The sequence below is a fragment of the Poecilia reticulata genome, linkage group LG6, assembly GCF_000633615.1.
Source record: "Poecilia reticulata strain Guanapo linkage group LG6, Guppy_female_1.0+MT, whole genome shotgun sequence".
In the NCBI taxonomy this organism is placed as follows: Eukaryota; Metazoa; Chordata; class Actinopteri; order Cyprinodontiformes; family Poeciliidae; genus Poecilia; species Poecilia reticulata.
The window spans coordinates 31,145,836-31,164,394 of NC_024336.1; the positions used below are offsets into that span (position 1 = coordinate 31,145,836).

General features: G+C 48.2%; 3 protein-coding genes across 9 annotated transcripts in view; 1 reads left to right on the forward strand and 2 right to left on the reverse strand.

Moving 5' to 3' along the window:
* The window catches only part of pllp (plasmolipin), a 6,491-nt gene extending 3,812 nt beyond the window's left edge, over positions 1–2,679 (forward strand). For 2 of the 3 annotated variants that reach the window (XM_017305087.1, XM_017305088.1), the window contains 3 exons: positions 196–369; positions 505–618; positions 1,636–2,679. In XM_017305087.1, coding sequence (XP_017160576.1) covers positions 196–369; positions 505–618; positions 1,636–1,743 — 396 coding nt within the window. In that variant the 3' untranslated portion in view covers positions 1,744–2,679. The remainder of the gene's footprint in view (positions 1–195; positions 370–504; positions 619–1,635) is intronic. The other variant, XM_008412699.2, reaches the window with a different exon arrangement.
* Positions 2,680–2,816: 137 nt separating this feature from the next.
* arl2bp (ADP-ribosylation factor-like 2 binding protein) lies at positions 2,817–5,039 on the reverse strand. Of its 5 annotated transcripts, XM_008412696.2 has the most exons (7): positions 4,765–5,030; positions 4,577–4,625; positions 4,185–4,246; positions 3,997–4,103; positions 3,460–3,545; positions 3,139–3,235; positions 2,817–3,067 (listed from the first exon to the last, which is right to left on the reverse strand). In XM_008412696.2, exons 2-7 carry the CDS (start codon positions 4,603–4,605, stop codon positions 2,984–2,986), a joined length of 465 nt encoding a protein of 154 aa, XP_008410918.1. In that variant the 5' UTR covers positions 4,606–4,625; positions 4,765–5,030; the 3' UTR covers positions 2,817–2,983. The 5 variants fall into 5 exon arrangements, with proteins under 5 accessions (XP_008410918.1, XP_008410917.1, XP_008410915.1 ...); XM_008412695.2 differs by having other exon boundaries at positions 2,817–3,235; positions 4,778–5,039; XM_008412693.2 differs by having other exon boundaries at positions 2,817–3,235; positions 4,765–5,038.
* Positions 5,040–9,485: 4,446 nt separating this feature from the next.
* Positions 9,486–18,559, reverse strand: part of rspry1 (ring finger and SPRY domain containing 1) — a 13,694-nt gene continuing 4,620 nt past the window's right edge. The window contains exons 3-15 of the mRNA XM_008412692.2: positions 16,947–16,999; positions 15,313–15,425; positions 14,912–15,038; positions 14,731–14,789; positions 14,293–14,359; positions 12,717–12,848; positions 12,525–12,640; positions 12,024–12,167; positions 11,845–11,956; positions 11,593–11,695; positions 11,099–11,251; positions 10,854–10,958; positions 9,486–10,753 (exon numbers count right to left, since the gene is read on the reverse strand). Coding sequence (XP_008410914.1) covers positions 10,657–10,753; positions 10,854–10,958; positions 11,099–11,251; positions 11,593–11,695; positions 11,845–11,956; positions 12,024–12,167; positions 12,525–12,640; positions 12,717–12,848; positions 14,293–14,359; positions 14,731–14,789; positions 14,912–15,038; positions 15,313–15,425; positions 16,947–16,999 — 1,381 coding nt within the window. The 3' untranslated portion in view covers positions 9,486–10,656. The remainder of the gene's footprint in view (positions 10,754–10,853; positions 10,959–11,098; positions 11,252–11,592; positions 11,696–11,844; positions 11,957–12,023; positions 12,168–12,524; positions 12,641–12,716; positions 12,849–14,292; positions 14,360–14,730; positions 14,790–14,911; positions 15,039–15,312; positions 15,426–16,946; positions 17,000–18,559) is intronic.

Consider the following 18,559-nt stretch of genomic DNA (forward strand, 5'->3'; position numbering starts at 1 on the left):
CCTGCTGGTTGCTGTTCTCTGCGTCGCTCCAGCTGAATGTTACTCAGAACTGAGGAAGATCTGCAGCAGATTCACAGAGAAATTATGACCAGACTGAAAATTAAAATGATTTCACTAATTCATCATGTTTCTGATGGTTCTGGTTCTGGTCCGCTGGCCTTCTCCTCCTGCAGCCTCTCTTCCTCTGTGCTGCAGGTGTTGGGCCTGCTGCACTGGGCTCTGATCGCTGGCGCCCCCTACTGGCGGTTCTCCGCCTACGGCTGGGTGATGTTTGTGGCCGTCGCTCTGTGGATCCTCACCACCCTCCTCTTCCTCGTCCTGCTCTTCAGCGTCCCCCAGAGGTTCTCCGCCGTTCCCTGGACCATGACGGTAGGTGGAACGGTTCATTTCTGGGCCTTGCTGAGGTCCGGTGGTACTGGTACTGGTACCAGGTAAAGCTTGAGGTGCAGAAGGTGAAGTGGTGAAGATTAGCAGAACCTGACCCGGTTCTGGTGTCGTTTGCAGGTGATGATGTATAACGGAGTGGCCGCCCTGCTCTACCTCACTGCCTTCCTGACCAACGCCGCCACGGTCCGGTGGTTCAGCGGGCCCTTCCACGGACACATCGGCGCTGCTGCTGTAAGTTCTCCGTTATTCCCCCACAGCATGATGCTGCCGCCACCATGCCGGAGAGCCTCTCTCCTCCAAGCAGCCATCTTGTCGCCGTGTCTCATCTGACCATCAAGCCAGAAGACCGACACCTGAAGGTCTGCAGGAGTCCGTTTCCACGGCGATGGCCGTCCTACTTCCTCCACGCTGGGTTAGCCTGGATGAAGACGGCGAGCGAGAGCGAACCGATGGGTTTTACTCTACAGGCTCCAGAACCCAAATTACTGCTGTCTGTGTAATGAATCTTCCTCCTGTGGAAGCTGGCAGCTCGCTCCTCATCATCACTGCGGGATTTACCTGCGTTACCATGGAAACGCTGCTTGGAACCGACGGGATCTTCAGATGTGGATTGGAGAAAGTTCCCCGCTTTGACCAAAACCCAAAGCGTGGAGCAGAGATGACCCACCACCAGGTCCAGGCTTTGGTTCTGGACCTCTCTGGACCGGATCCAGCGGATCTGGATCCTGTCAGGATTTAAAGTCTGACATGGAAAAGTACAGATCAGGAGTTTTACAGCCACATGACGCCGTCACACCCTCAGATCACCTGATCAGCTTTTACTGCGTCGTTTCAGATTAAAGGCGTGAAAAGGTTTAACCTTTGACCCTCTGCAGCAGGAAACCAGGGATCTGAACAGAAAATGATTCACGAGGAGAATAATTAACAAGATTTCACTGAACTCCGCCTTCAAACGGCTTCTTCTCAGATGATGGTCAGGTGAGCGAGAGACGGCAGTCAACAGGTTGAGGTCAGAGGTCACCAGCATGGTGGCTGGCACCAACAGGGACTGGAGAACCAACCAGCTGCTGATTGGTTGTTTCTCCAAGTGGGGATCCATCAGGGTTCCTTCTGTGCAGCCGCAGGTCAGCTGCAGGTCAGCTGCAGGTCAGCCAGCCGCAGGTCAGCTGCAGGTCAGCCGCAGGTCAGCTGCAGGTCAGCTGCAGGTCAGCTGCAGGTCAGCCAGCCGCAGGTCAGCCAGCCGTGCAGTTCTTCGGAGCGTCGCTGACGCTGCTGTACGGCGCCGGAGCTTTCCTGTCCTACCTGGACTGGAGGGCCGACGGAGGGAACGCGGCCACCAGCACCGTGCCCACCTAGGACCACCAGAACCAGTAGAACCACCAGAACCAGTAGAACCACCAGAACCAGTAGAACCACCAGTACCAGTAGAACCACCAGTACCAGTAGAACCACCAGAACCAGTAGAACCACCAGAACCAGGGCTTCACATGGACCCAGTAATCATCCGAGTTCAGCATCCATCCAGTTCTCCAGATTCGTCGTCTTACTTTGCTGGAAAAGGAAACGCTGGAGGTCTTCCTCAACCTGATGAAGATCTGATCGGACCAGATCAGAACCGAACCACCAACTGGTTCAGATCCAGTCCGATTCAGGTTTTCTCTCAACTCCAGCTCACGAATCCTTTCGACCCGTTTGGGTTTTACTCTCAGCGTTCTGTTTACTGTCTGGACCGGTTCCGCCTGAGCATCTGGATCTGTTTACAGGCAGTGACTGACCTTTGACCTGGAACCACTTCATCACGGCTCCATTTCAGTCCGGATCCTGGAGGTTCTGGAGGAAACGGTGAATTTCTCCTCCAGGATCAAAATGTTTAATCCTAAAAAACGTTTTAATTGAAGATTTTTGAATCTGAATGTTTTAATAATTAATCACAGCAAAGTTCAGCCACTCTGTTCGTGACCCGGAGTGGAAACTCTGTGGAAGGACGACCTCAGGCTCAACCAGAATCCAGTGAACCTTCAGGCTGACATGCTGCTCATGAATTACTGAAGATTTTGAAATGAAATTAAAATCTGTAAATAAAAATAGTTAAAGAAAGTCGGCAGCTTGATGATAAAAGTTTAAATTATTTGTGTTCAGATCAAAGTGTTTGGTTTGTTTCCTTCACTTTAAATGAAAATGTTTGTTTACACAGAACGATCAGATCCAGACGTTCATGTTTTCATTTCACTGTAATCAGATTTAAAGTTCATTTTATGAGACATATTTACAATAAAGGACTTTAAACTTTCAGTCAATTTCATCTAAACATTAATTTTAACATTTTCATCAGACAATTTATTCACAAACATTAAAATCACCATGACGACATTCAGCGGAGGAAAATGATCCAGTTCAATCAACTGATATCACCCATTCATCCGTTCATCCATTCATTCATCCATTCATTCATCCATCCATACGTTAATTCATCCATTCATCCATTCCTCAGTGAGTTCTCAGTCTTGAATCAGGTCAGAGTTTCTGTCAGACTCAAAGCAGCAGCTCCAATATGAGGCCCAAGCAGGTTCTGGAGGTTCTGGTGGTTCTGGTGGGTTTACTGGTGTCCAGCAGAACCTGCCGGGTTCAGTGGAGTCACCAGCAGATCCTGACTCTGGTCCAAACCTCGACCCTCTTTAGCCTGAAAACACAGGAAGCAAAGGAGAGGCTGGCAGCGTGTCGATCTGCTCGGGTCGGCGCCGCTGCACTCACCGCTCGGTACTCCACAAACATCTCCTTGAAGGCCATGAAGTCGGTGAAGGTGAGCAGCATGTCAAAGATGTCGTCTGGGACTTCTTCTTTGTGCTGCCTGCAGATGACAGGAGAGAGCTTCAGTCTGCCACCTGGTGGCCCGGAAACAGAAGCGCAGTTTGAGTTTCTGAGCTGCTGAACGGCATCTTGTCATGTCTACACCAGAAATCACCATAAACACAGCAGCAGGTTAGAATCAAACATCTGTAAACATGAATGGAAACATGAAGAGGCTCCATGTTAGCTCTGACGGTTTGGCAGCTCTGAGCTTCCGTAGCTCACATCAGCAGCTGTGTGAAGCTGGCCATGTTGAAGCCGGGGATCTTCTCCATCAGATATTTCTCCAGAGGTTTCTCCAGCAGCTCCACCTGCAGAGCAACGGCCAATCAGAGGCATGATGCTGCCAGCGACGGCCAATCAGAGGCACGATGCTGCCAGCNCAGCGACGGCCAATCAGAGGCACGATGCTGCCAGCGACGGCCAATCAGAGGCACGATGCTGCCAGCGACGGCCAATCAGAGGCACGATGCTGCCATCACCGGCCAATCAGAGGCACGATGCTGCCATCACCGGCCAATCAGAGGCACGATGCTGCCAGTAACGGCCAATCAGAGGCACGATGCTGCCATCACCGGCCAATCAGAGGCACGATGCTGCCAGTAACGGCCAATCAGAGGCACGATGCTGCCAGCGACGGCCAATCAGAGGCACGATGCTGCCATCACCGGCCAATCAGAGGCACGATGCTGCCAGTAACGGCCAATCAGAGGCACGATGCTGCCAGTAACGGCCAATCAGAGGCACGATGCTGCCACTCACATATTCGTTGAAGATCAGAGTGTAGCTCAGCTTGTTCTCATCAGAATCCTCAAACTCCAGGTAGTGTCGGTCCAAGAAGGTGCGCTGGACCAGCTGGAAGTTCTCCTCTGCAGACATGAACACAAACCAGTGGCTCTAACTGGGATCGCTGGGTCCACTGGTTGCCTCTGCACATTGAACTCAGTTACCCATGACGATCTCCAGGATGCAGCCAATCAGCGTGTCGAAAGCCGCCTCTGCTGCTGAGGAGCTGCATGGAGGACAGTCATTAGGTTCACAGACAGGAAGTGATGTCACTACACAGCGTCACCAGTCTGACCGGAACCACGATTCTGGTGGGTTCTGGTGCCAACAGCGACCACATATGGACCAGGTTCGGTTTTAGTGGACTGAAAATGTTATAATCTATAAATGATGGATGGATGAAGAGGAATCATCAAATGAACATATACGAATCAGTTCTAGCGTCTCATTTAGGGTCTGAATGAATCGGAACCATTTGGACCGAAGCGAACAAAGCGACTGGTTCTATTTACAGAACGAACTCCGCTGGTTCTGGTCGGGAAATCAGCTGACCCACCATGACGCAGCGATCAGTTCCTCCTCCATACGAACCGGTCCAGACTCAACTGGGCGGCAACACAGAGAACAGTTCAGTTAGCAGTTCACGTCAAGAGATCCGATTACACCGATAGAGTTCAGTCCAAACGTGGCACTAATGTTCCGGGTCCCGTTCATTCATTCTTTATAAGACTTTAGTTTACTTACTTCCTGAACAAACCTGTTTGTGCGAGCCGTTTGGTGATCAACAAAGGAATCTCGTTGTCAAGGAAACGGCGGTATTATGTGGGTCTCTAAATACCTTCCGGCAGAACAAGATCCGGTGGCCGTTTGGTTCCCAAGTAGAGATGAAGATGGAAACACGTTCAGTCTGCCGCTTTCTTTTAATAAATGGTGTTTATTAATAAACTAGGGAATCATTTAAAAGTTGAAGTGTTGATGGCTGACACTGGGAACAAAGACTTCGGAACCGACTCAGGTCTTTGGTGAAATTCTGCCTCCTGGTGTCGGGAGCGCGAACTGCAGGCAGAGAGGATCCGTTCATTTCATGATGGATTTCTCGGTAAAACAACTCATATCATCATGTCAAGGTTGTGACCTTCAGTTTAATCGGCAGCTAACAACATTATAAAATAAATAAATAAACGAAGTCTTCCTACATCGTTTTGTTTCGTTTTTAATCGCAAAGACAATCGGTCCGTTTCCAGCTTTTGCCAATTAAGCCTCACAAATATGCGCTGGAGGTCCAACACTGGGTCCGATCAGCTCACCTGGTCCTGGTTCTGGTCCACTGGGTCCGCTGCTGTGATGCAGCATAATATTGGTTATGTTTCTGACACAAACTTGGCTGAATGACAATAAAGAACCGACCGTACTAATTGAATCAGCGCCTTCAAACTGCGATTTTTAAGTGAGAATAGCAAACATTAAAAGGAGGAGGCGTGGCCTCAGTATTTAAGAATACCATAAATTGTAGTAAAATCTCTTTGGGTCATTTCACGTCTTTCGAGTATCCGGTTAAAGGACACAAACGAACTTTGATACCAACTTTATACAAAACTCCAACATATGTGGAAAATTTCTTTACTGACTTGAATGAGCTTCTGTCTCTCATATGCATCGATTATGATTGTTTAAAGTGAAGGTTGTGTCTGGCAGGAAGAAATCTCCACGGAGAAATGCACAAACTGATCAATCTGCAAGAAAACTGCAGAGGAGCTGAACGGAAATGGCATTAAACTCAATTCACATTTATTATGAAATCTATAAAAAAAAGACGACGTAACTATCACACAACACTAAAACATGCAAGAGAGGCTTTTTTCAGATGTCATAAACAAAACCATTAACAAAGCTCAAGCTTTAATTGCTACTGTTGACAGGCTCACAAACCCTCCTGACCAGGAAAAGAATATTGTCCAATCACCATTTTTTTTAAATCCCAGTCTTTGTAAGGTAATAAAAGGTTTTATGCTCTTACTTTGTCTCTTCCCATAAAATGTGTTATTACCGGTAAACGCCATTTTTATGAATTAGAAGAAGGAAGGTACAAAAGTCCCACCGCTTCACATGTGGCATCATTGAAAAGCCCTAAATGTCTCCAGATACCAAAAGGTATTAAATCAGTAGAATGCAGGGGGGGTGGGACATATTCACGTTTAGAAATGTCCTCTACAGAGGACAGAAATGAACTGCTGCTAGTCAGGAGGATATGATGTCGCCACCTGAACTTCAATCTAATGCCTGCAACAAGTTTTCAGCTTCTTTTCAGAGAAAATTTAAAAAATCAGAGGATTAATCTGCACATCCACTCCAAAGCCAGTACCAATGCTGGGCCCACTCAAAATAAATACTGGAAAAATGACCCAATCCGTTTGGGGATCCATTTTGGTGGCCTCAGGGTCACATCTCTGCTTTTTGCGGATGATGTGGTCCTGTTGGCTTCATCGGAACGTGATCTGCMKCTCTCACTGGAGCGGTTCGCAGCCGAGTGTGAAGCGGCCGGGATGAGGTTCAGTGCCTCCAAATCCGAGGCCATGGTCTTGAGCCGGAAAAGGGTAGAGTGCCTTCTCCGGGTCAGGGGGGTCGTCCTGCCTCAAGTGGAGGAGTTTAAGTATCTGGGGATCTTGTTCACGAATGAGGGAAGAAGGGAGCAGGAGATCGACGGGCAGATTGGGGCAGCGTCTGCCGTGAAGCGGGCGCTGTACCGGTCCGTCGTGGTGAAGAGAGAGCTGAGCCAAAAAGCGAAGCTCTCGATTTACCGGTCGATCTACGTTCCCACCCTCATCTATGGTCATGAGCTTTGGGTCATGACCGAAAGAACGAGATCACGGATACAAGCGGCCGAAATGAGTTTCCTCCGCAGGGTGGCTGGGCTCTCCCTTAGAGAGAGAAGCTCGGTCATCCGGGAGGGACTCAGAGTAGAGCCGCTGCTCCTCCACGTCCAGAGGAGCCAGTTGAGGCTCGGGCATCTGGTCAGGATGCCTCCTGGACGCCTCCCTGGTGAGGAGTTCAGGTCCCACCGGGAGGAGGGGAGACCCAGGACACCTGGAGGGACGATGTCTCTCTATGGCCTGGGAACGCCTTGGGGTTCCTGGAGGACCTGGAAGAGGCTGGAGAGGGAAGTCTGGGCCTCCTGAGGCTGCTGACCCCAAGACTAGACCCCGGATAAGATGGATGGATGGATGGATGGATGGATGGATGGATGGATGGATGGATGGATGGATGGATGGATGGATGAATGGATGGATGGATGGATGGATGGATGGATGGATGGATGGATGGATGGATGGATGGATGAATGGATGGATGGATGGATGGATGAATGGATGGATGGATGGATGGATGGATGGATGAATGGATGGATGGATGGATGGATGGATGGATGAATGGATGGATGGATGGATGGATGRATGGATGRATGGATGGATGGATGGATGGATGRATGGATGGATGGATGGATGGATGGATGRATGRATGGATGGATGGATGGATGRATGGATGGATGGATGGATGGATGRATGGATGRATGGATGGATGGATGGATGGATGAATGGATGGATGGATGGATGGATGGATGGCCCAATTTCTACTACTTAGTTCTAAAACCCTAGAAGAAACGATAAGTCGGTGAAGCTCCAGTTCCGACCCTCACATTTCTGTAACTCCTGCCTGTCATTAATGATCTGATCCAATAGCAGCTCATCGCTCTCTTCAGCTGTTATCAAACCACTGATAAAATCACTGCTGCAGAACTACAGGCCGACCTCTGACCTCTGATTCATCAGCAGTTATTGAAAAAGCAGTTTTTAAACAAATAACTTCCTAACRATAATGAATCGCTTTGWCTCCTTCCAGTCTGGTTTCCATGSTCAMCACAGCAYGGAGACGGCCTAGTCAAAGTGTTCAATGACATYCAYATAAATACAGACTGTGGGAGAACCACAGTGCTGGTTCTGGTTCTGTTGGACCTCAGTGTTGACCAGGACATTTTACTGAACCGACTGGAGAGTCGGGTCGGACTCTCYGGTCCAGAGCTCAGCTGGTTTGAATCCTACATAAAGAACTGAGATTTCTTTGTTTCAGTCGGAAACTTCTCATCAGAGAGGTCAAAGGTCACATGTGGGGAACCCCAAGGTTCAATCCTAGGACCCCTTCTTTTCAATATCTATCTGCTCCCACTGGCTCAGGTTATAACAGGAAATGGGATCAGCTACCATATCTATGATACACAGCTCTACATCACGATGTCACCAGGTGACCTTTGACCCCATCCAGTCACTGAACAGATGCTGAGAACAGATCAATGTGTGGATGAGACAAAACTGAAGTTATTATTGGACCTAAAGAGGAGCGATCTAGAGTTATAGATCTAGAGTTATAGATCTAGAGTTATAGATCTAGAGTTATAGATCTAGTTATAGATCTAGAGTTAAAGTTCAAGGTTTTAGATCTAGTTTTAGATCTAGAGTTATAGATCTAGTTATAGATCTAGAGTTATAGATCTAGTTATAGATCTAGTTATAGATCTAGAATCAATGCACAGCTTCAGTTATTACAACTAAAACCAGCGAACAGCCTGAAACCTGGGAGTAGTGATGACCTCTGACCTGAACCTTCAGAGCCACATTAAGACAGTCACAAAGTCGGCCTTCTATCACCTGAAGAACATCTCCAGGATTAGAGGACTGATGTCTCAGATCTAGAGAAACTCATCCATGTTTATCTTTATTGATCCCTGCAGCAGCGTCTCATCAGGTCTAATAAATCAATCAAACAGCTGCAGCTGATCCAGAAGCTGCAGCAGCTGTTCTGACCAGAACCAGGAACCAGGAGCACATAACACCAGATCTACAGTTCTACACCTGTAGCCCAGAGAACAGACCTTAAAATCCTGTTAGTTTATAAATCACTGAACGGTTCAGAACCACAACACATTAAAGTTCTGCTGCTGTTGCATCAACCTGCCAGAGCCTCTGGTTCTGCATCCCCAGAACCAGAACCAAACGAGGAGAAGCAGCATTCAGCTTCTATGTGTAACCCGCAATTAGTCAAGACTCTTATTTTTGCAGGTCCACTTCCTGTGTTGCAACAAACTCTGCCAGCTTATTTAAAGCCTCCAGCGTAGTTTGAACTTCGTTTAGTTTTATTTGAAACGTGATCAATTCACCGACGCATCGACTTCATGTCACGTTTTGATCGTTGATTCCATGTTGCATGACTTTGTGTATGTTTGATGTAAAGCCCTTTGAAATGCCTTGCTGCTGAAATGTGCTGTACAGGTAAAATCTGATTGAATGATAAAAGGAGTCCAGAGTCGGATCTGAGAGCAGAACCTGCAGGTTCTGTTTCGGCCCGGATTTCTGCCTTGATCTCCTGAGGATCTGAGTTTTGCTGAAGCTGGAAAACCAGAGTCAGTCAGACAGAGATCACATTAACATACATTTATTACAAATATCACAAATCATGAAACAACGATTTCTTAATAAATCACATCTTTGGGAACTCCGGATCATAATTCCTTTATAAACGTTTTAAATACAAGTCACAAATTAATCTTTACAATCCTGAACTTGGTTTCCAACCAGTCAGATTCTTCTGCTCCACGTTAAGGTGCCGACTCGTCTTCTTCCAGGGTTTCCATCAACTCCTCTGCCTCTGCAGGATTTGTTTGACCTTTAGCTGATTCACTGTTTGATTTCAAAAGCTACTTAAGCCTTTTGTTTGGTTGTACAAACAACTTTTCCTCAGACATTCTGCCGTCCAAAAATACATGAACCTGTTTATGAAAGCCAGCTCAGTGAACCCAGAGACGGGAGGAGGCCGCGTCCCTCGGCTCGGGGGAAACCAGGAGACTTGATGAAGCATCCTGACATGTTCCGGTTCCTATTAGTTGCTTCAGTCGAATCTGTTTCCAGATCAGATCTGATGAAACCCTGAAAGCTTCATGGAAACATTTCCAGCAGCTGAATCCATAAAGCAACAGCAGAAACGATTTCTGGAGAGAACCGAAACCCTGACGCTCAGACCAGCCAGCGGCGGCGCTGTTCTCAGACCAGCCAGCGGCGGCGCTGTTCTCAGACCAGCCAGCGGCGGCGCTGTTCTCCAGAGGAGGGTTGAATGTGGGCGAAACCACAGAAGCTTGAGGAGTTCTCAGTTTCCTTTCCTGGCTGCAGGACAAACTGAATTTGGAATATAAATGATAATCTTATAATTCATCAGCGGCAGAATGTGGCATAAAGCCAAACAAAGAGTTTTGGGGCCGTTCAGAAAGACAGAAGCCGTGGAGGAAATATTAAATGCTACCTTTAGAGTACAATAATTAGCATATTGAAGGAATCAACGCATCTGTACCTCAGATTTAATACTGCAGCCTGCAGACGCCGTGCAGGCCGTCTGCAGCGTCTGCAGCGTCTGCAGCTGCAGGAGGGATCCTCAGGTCTCTGAGGACTGCCTCAACAAGGCGCTGGTTCTGTCAGGATCCGCTCCGGATCAGAACACTAAGAGGAGACTCCTCCCCTCCTCTTCCTCAGGGAAACACGGCGCCATCTTCATCAGGACGGAGGAAGAGGAGCAGGAGGAGGAAGAGCATGAAGTTGGTCAGGAGACGTGAGCGATGAGTCTGACTCGGGTCTGGATCTCCTGGCGGCACAGCGGACACGTCTCCAGCTGTAAGGCACAGTCCATGCACATCCCACTGCGGGAGGAGGAGAGCGTCAGTGATGCAGCCGCTGCAGATGATGCAGATGCATCCGCAGCCGCTGCATCCGCAGCCGGCCTCAGGTCTGCAGTCTTACCCGTGTCCACAGGGCCGCAGCTCCGTGTCCGCCATGACGTCGCAGCACAGCGTGCAGCAGTTGTCCCTGATGCTGACCTGCTTCAGTAAGGCCAGTCGCCGATGTCTGGGGAACAAAATGACCGATCATCACCGTTTCCATGACAACAGGATGAGCAGACGGACAACCAGGAACACAGAGCGGCTGAAGCCGCACCAGCCACAGGATGGGGGTCAAAGGTCACTCCCTGGTGCAGCAGGGCTCACCTTGGCAGGATGATCTTCTCTGTGGACTTGAGGGAGGCGAAGTCGTTGAAGGTGCTGAACTTGGCGGAGGGCGGATGGCGGAACGGCTTGGCCCCGAAGTTAAACTCACACTGCTGGTAGGACATGAAGCTGGCGGCGGCGAAGAAACCCGACCTGCAGCAGAACCACAGGAAACGAGTCGGACCAGAGGAACCGCTGACCCCTCAGCACAATGAAGATAAATACGACCGAACAGAAAAATAAATCATTCCAAGTCGTTTACTGAGCATCAGATCCACCTCAGACATTACTAGTTGATCTGTGATCAACAGATTGATTAGTTATGCCTCTCAGGATGTTTATGTTTCTGTAAATGAGTCTGATTACTTAAATATAAGTGAGCACTCCAAACCTGAGAGAAAGCTTCATTACAGTAGATTCTAACGGTCTCTGTCCATGTTTCGCTTAAAGTGTTACTTCCTGTGTGCGATGAAGGAAGCAGCACTGAAACTTACGTGGCTGAGGAGAAAACTTGTTTCTCTGGCGGCAGCTGGTGTCCGTTAAGGTAGAAGATCATCTGCTTTTTGTTCAGGTCCAACAGGAAGCCGATGGCGTCTCCTGCAGCAGACAATTCACAAAACGATTTCACCGTTTCCCCTCAAAGCGAACCCAGTTAGCGGCTGAGTGCCGAGATCGACCCAGACGTCAAAAGCTGGTTTGTTCTTTGGTTGGTGACAATCAGAGGAAACGCTAAATGTGAGGCTCACCCTCCTTCCAGCAGGGATGAGAATGAGGTTTACTGCGAGCGTTGTACCAGATGAGCTGCCTGCAGCCATCATAAGCACATGAATATTCATCGTCTCCGATGCCGTAGCCTTCCTGCGGGAGCAGAGCGCCGTTAAACAGAGCGACGCAGGCCGAGGCGCGGCACAGATCTGCTACCTACATGGTTGAGGAACTTGCTGTCTTTGGTGGCCCATCCGATCTGCATCACCCCCGATGTGACGACCGTCACCTCGTAGTACCAAACGCCCGAATCCACGCAGAACGTACAGCGCACGCTCTCAAAGGACGAGGCGTCGCACCGCGCCTGCAGGACGTCACGACACAGGAAAACCTTCAGCTGATGACCAGCCTCTGCAGACCAGAGGCCTCAATCTGCATCAACGCCTCAGTAGCAGCTTCACAACGCTGAGACAGACCTGCAGCCTGAGAGCCCTGCTGCTTGATACAACCACCCAACATCAGCATGTGCAAAATATGCAACGCTGCAGCCAATCAGCTGCCGTTTCACATCTGCACTGCTGGGATCCAACCTCACACAGGCCCCGACCTCAGCTGACCTTTGGTGATACTTTCACATCCTCAGCTGCCCGAGATCAGAAAGAGGTCAACTAGAGGTCAGCATCCAGAAATCCCATCTCCACTCTAATGAACTCAGACTGACCTCCAATCCAGTCGGGGAAATCTTGAGGTACTCGCTGACGTCGTTGCTGTTCAGCATGGCGTTGATGCTGCTCAGGTTCACCTTCTCATAGGTGAACTGACGGCCGTCCTTCAGGACTGAACACAGGAGAAACGCGTCACTCTGCAGAGTCCACTTTAGTTTCTGATCCCGGTTCGGTCCAGTTTTACTCACACAGGTTGTCCAGGCTCCACTGTGAGCAGAAGCCGACCTGCCTCTTCAGGTAGTCCTGGTGGTCTGCCCACGACTCCAGGACAGCGAGTCGATCGCTGATGGACGACTCTGACACAGTCAGCTTGTTCTCACCTGAAACAAGATGATGAAACCAATTCAATAAACAAAAAACTTCTTATTCCAGCAAATGTTTTCACCGTAAAACAAACTAATTATTCTGAATGAATTAAATTACATTTTTAAAGTTCAGTTTGGTCAATCATAAAAACATTAAACCGCAGTTTGAGCCTAACGGAGCAAAAGGTTCTGACCATATATGGAAAATGATGCTGCTGGACGAGAAACGCTACGACGGGCAGCGAGGTCCAGGGAGGATTTTCTTACCTTGTTGCTTTATTGTCAACGTGTTGTGAAGGAACATTAAAGAACTGGGGATGTTTTTTAATGTTCATGAACAATAAGGAAAGTACTGAACCCGGAGTGTGGATGATCTATAACGGGATGAAAACTGCAGCACAGCGTCAGCTCAGCTCATTCTAGGCTGAAAACAAACATGGACGCCAGGAGAAAACCAGACGACTGAGCAGACGCGTCGTCATTGTAAACCAATATTTTAGTAGTCGAGTAATCTATTGATTATTCTTACGATTAATCCAGTAATGGATGAATAATGTATAAAATGAAATATTGGTAAATCTTCCATAACACCAGCATTACGATCAGATATCAATATCAGTCCATTTTTCACATTTGATCTTCCCCAAGTTACTTTTCTGTAGTTTAGAAAGTAACCTGAAACAATAACGGCTCATTTTCTAAGTTAACCTGAAGAAAAGTTACACAAAGATCTGAATGTAATAATAAAGCTCCAGGCTCACTTATAAAAATGCTCCAGCTTTTAGTTTCTGTTCATCTTCAGTCAGTTTAACAGATGAACTCTGACCTCGCCCCAAACCTGGCGGAGGTCAGACCGGGAGCAACATGGATGTTTACGGCTCCTCCGTTCAGAAGCTCATCTACCAGCCATGTTCTGCCTCCCGTCTGTTCGGACCGGGATGATCTACGTTTATTGTGCGGTTTGTCCGTAAAGCTGCCCTGTAACCCTCAGCCTCCCGCCGCTCCGTCTCTCCGCTCACCTGTATAAATCCTCCTCGGCTCCAACCAGCAGCTCCGGAGCAGAAAGGCTGCCGGACTCCCAGCATCCTTTCTGCTCCGGTCAGGATGTTTATTGGTCCCAAAAACCATGAAAACCCAGAATTATCACCAATCAGTAAAATCCCCGCGGGCCGAACCTGCAGATTGGACGTTATGCCGCTAACACGTAGCTTCCACCAACGACTCAGAGGAAGTCAGAGCTCCGCGCAACGCAGATCATGTTCCGGCTGAAACACGGCGCTAAATGATGAAACATAAATTAACGAAGCTTCCAGGCAGGAACATTTTAATCAAGGGGTTTTAATAATCGAGGGACTCGAACCATCCGAGGAATCGTTTCAGCCCTACTGTCAAGATTAAAATCCTCTGCATGAACTGCTTTTCTGCTGGATCAGATCGCTGAGGAGTCGGCGCCACCTACTGGTCTGGGAGAACTTCTCCAGGGCGATGAGAGCGAACAGCATGACCGTCGGGTGGGAGTCGGCGCTCTGCATGGAGACACAAGCAGTCAGCAACGTTCCCCTTCAACAGTCTGACCGGATTTACACATTAGAGCGTGTTTCCCTGCCCTGGTCCTCAGGGCTCACTGCCCTGCATGTTTTAGGCATTTCCTTGCTTCAGACCAGCTGATTTCAATCGATGACTGATTAACAGCCGTTTGCTGAACTGCAATCAGTCGAGTCAGGAACATTAGAGCAGGGAAACCTCTAAACATGCAGGACAGTGAGCCTGGAGGACCAGGGCTGGGAAACACTGCATTACAGGATGGAGAGATGTCCCAACTGGTCCTGCTTGATTACCCAGCATGCAGTGGGACTAACCATGCATGACCTCTGACCCAGAAACAGAGAGCGCTCACCAGGCTCTCCAGAAGGTACTCCAGGGTTCCAGGACTCAACAACCCAATGCTGGCTGGTCCTGGAGGAGGAAAGCAGCTGGGTAACTGGAGTATAATGAAGAGTTACCAGCAGCATATAAGGTCAAAGTTCAGCAGCGCTCAAACTCCCCTGGGTGCAGGAAGCCGGGCTACCTGACCGTACCTGCTAGTTTCTCAGCCAGGCAGCCCAGGACGGCTGTGGTGTTTCTGTGCTTAGCCGGGTTCAGAGCGTCCTGCTGGGCCACCGTAGCGCTCAGACTCAACATGTCCGACAGTTTCTGCAGAGCGTCCTGGAAGGAAAACAGCCGTTGATCCACAAAACGCCACACAGCGCCAAATAACGCCACACGGCGCCAAATAACGCCACAAGTTTTGTGGCGCAACATAACGCCGCCACTCAGATGATCATGACTCAAACATTTCAGTGACTCATTCTCCGACACAGCTCATGTAGACAATGAGACAGAAAGTCAAAGGCAGGTTGGAAAATGAAGACGGGCATCTTCCTGATTATTGCTGATGCCTGAAACAGCCTGGGGAAGCAGATTATTCCAGATTCCACACCTTGGTTGGAAGAGGACACTCATCCAGGAGGAGGGTGATGACTGCAGGACCGAGCGGGTCGTCCAGCGGGATCACTCGAATCAGAGACTGGACCACCTCCAGCCAACCGTCGTCTGGGAGAAAACAGAGTCAGCAGTGAAATCATTAATAAAGAAGGGACTAAACTGAATAAATAACCAGATTTTAACTCAAAACCTCTTTAAATGTGTTCATGAACACAGCTGGTCAAGACACCAGCAATAAAAAGCTCCAGTTTATTAAATTAACACGTTCTAATTTCTCATCTCCTGCATGAGCAACATAATAGATCCTGAAAACAGGCATTTCCTCTTCATTAACGCATAAATTACTTCCCACCTCGTTTGCTATGGAGGACCAAAACAGACATAGTAAGAAATAAAAACATAAATGTGTATTTACTTTTTCCTTTTCCATATTTCCACAATATGGAAGCTATCGAAGAAAACATATTTAACATTAAAGCTATTTAAAACATTGAATATGACTTGACATTTTAATAGAGGGCTTTGTGTCTCATGTTGGTCACAAGACATTTGCTAACATTTGTGTGACAGGAGTGTTTGGTTCAGATTTGCTGACAGCCCCTAAGTGAAGCGCTGAGGAGGGAGCTGGAGATCGGCTGGCCGAAATCATCGTTCATAAATCGGATCAACCTTGAGATAAGCGCCGCTTCAGATCAGTTACTGGAAAATCCAACATCCAAATCTAAACTAACTTCACTGCAGTCAGTAACAATAAAACCACCGGGATGAAGTTAGTTGTGGTCTGTGGCCTGTAAAGATGGCAGCGAGCGGCTGGAGCTAAACAACGTCTGACGCAGTGACGCTGGTTCCAAACCCATTGGCCAATAGCAGAGGAGCAGGACGTAGGAGGCGGCTCCTCATTAGCATAACGATGACAAAAGAACGAGGGATTGTATGAGGAAGAGACAAAACTAAATATTTGCTTTTCTTGACAAAAACGCATCTTTAGGGGAAATGAAAAAGAAAATATGTTACTTGAGGGAAACTCGTGTAAAGAAAAGGAAAAACTAAATGTATATTTATGCTTTTACTTGTCGGTTTTGGTCCTCCATAGTGTGCAAGTCAACCTGCTGATGAATAATGCAGCAAAGCGTCTGACAGCAGACGCTTCGCTGCAGAGCCACACGGCACCGGAGGAACGCAGACCGGCACCATGGACAGAACCTGCAGCCGCACAGCCCCAAGGAAAACTCAGCAAATATAACAGAACCCAGCAGGAAGGGAGCTGATGCTGAACGTTCATCCGTCTCCTCAGGCCGAGTCGACCCAAACTTCCACCCAACAAACGCTGCAGAGAGATTCCCACAGTTAAAGGAAACCATCTCATAATCCTGCTGGATTACTGACGTCTAATGCAGTTCATGCAGACATTAGACAGGGGAAAGTCTGGATCAGGTCAGACAGAATGAGGAAGATTCTAGGTGAGGCAGCAGACATGTTTCAGTCCAGAGAGGATCTGCTGAGACCCAGGAACCAATCAAATACCTAAACCAGCTTTTATCTGAACAATCTGATCAGGACAAGTCAGCGTCTGATGACGGCGCGTCACAGATCAAGATGGAAGCTCATGTGTTGCTGTAAGCGACTTACCGGTTTCTGCCATCTCATGCAGCGTGATCATGGAATAAGGAGGCTCCTGGTCACTGAAAGACACAAAACACGTCATCACAGGTGAGCATCCTGCACTTCACCCGAATTAGCTGCAGGAAATCTATCCAACTTTTCATAGACGTAACCTCAGTGTCTGTAACTAATCACAACTCATCAAAAGCTATATAATCGACTAAATCAGCAGCAATTTGAATTAAAACCCCCTTTTTGCTGCTAAATTATTGAATCAATGTCAACTTGAGCTCAGCAACAAAAATCTTTAGTTTTTAATCTTCAGGTTCTTCATCATATTGGAGCAAAACGTTTTTCTATCTGTTCATCTTTCCAGAGTTTCTCTGATCGTTCATGGATCTTTAGAAATCTGGACTGTGGACACTGACATTAGCATTAGCTGCTACATGCTAATGTCATCGAGATGCTATTCATGCTAGCATAGCTTCTGAGAGGCTTACTCCTTTCAGCACAATTTGAACAGAAGAGCAGTCTTTTGCATCGTCCAATCAGATCATTCAGAAGCAGAAATGAAGCAAGAGGAGTCGCTGCTGCTGCTAGCGGATGCAGCTCGTCCGTCACATTTATGGTTCTGGCGCTGGACTTTTGTATGTAAAAATAAAAGATTAATTGCGTTGAACATTTTAATATGTCTGTAATTTATAAATAGAAACTAACATGTTGAAGTCCCACCCTAGGATATAATAGTAATGTGTGTTTTATGAACGGCTTTGGAGCTAAAAGCCTGACGGAGCATTAGCATAATAAGTCTGAGGTTCCAGTGAACCAAACATAAGACAGACAAGAGTCGGTACTGCTGGATCCGACACATGATGCTCTGCTCTGGTTAGGTGGCGATTCTGCTGCTGCTGACTGGAAACTGCTCAAACAGCCCCCAGCTGAACTGGGCTGAACTGGTCCAACTCTGCTGGGAACGGAGAACATCCAGCTGAGATAAAAAACAGCAGAGGTAAAAGGCACAACGGGAGGTTAGCTGCCTGAACAGCAGAGCTTAGAAATATCCAGAGGTATTAAAATGCAGCAGCTTAACAGAAACTATGACATCATTAGACCAGAACACCTGGTCACAGTTCAACCAGAACCTTCTAACCCATATGGGGTCAGTGAGCCTCCGGAGGTCTGTTACCGTGCAAGGAAAAGAAAACAGATTAAAACATTTTCCTCCCTGCTCTTCTTCAGCATCTCAGTTCCTAAGCAACAGATCAGAACCAGCAGAGTCCCACTGCTAACATTACGTCACCACAAACCAGGAAGCTCCTGCTAACGCCGCTCTGGTGACCTGCAGGTTTAACACGGTGAGAGCTTCTGAGACAGGAAATGAGCAGTGAGAACCAAGATGGAGAATCACAGAACCACCCGAACTTAGGGGGAACTGCCCGACATCAGGGGGAACCGCCAGACCTCAAGGGGGGAACTGCCCGACGTCAAGGGGGGAACCGTCCGACCTCAAGGGGGGAACCGCCAGACCTTAAGGGGGGAACCGCCCGACCTCAAGGGTGGAACCGCCCGACCTCAAGGGGGGAACCGCCCGACATCAGTGGGAACCGCAAGACATCAGGGGGAACCGCAAGACCACAAGG

Bases quoted from the DNA above. Each gene is read 5' to 3' on its own strand.
- arl2bp (XM_008412695.2), bottom strand. From the start codon at position 4,605: ATGGAGGAGGAACTGATCGCTGCGTCATG. The intron at 4,104-4,184 runs GTAACTGAGTTC...TCATGTCTGCAG, and splicing joins CATCCTGGAGATCGTCATGG to AGGAGAACTTCCAGCTGGTC. The intron at 3,236-3,459 runs GTGAGCTACGGA...TGTCATCTGCAG, and splicing joins AGCTTCACACAGCTGCTGAT to GCAGCACAAAGAAGAAGTCC.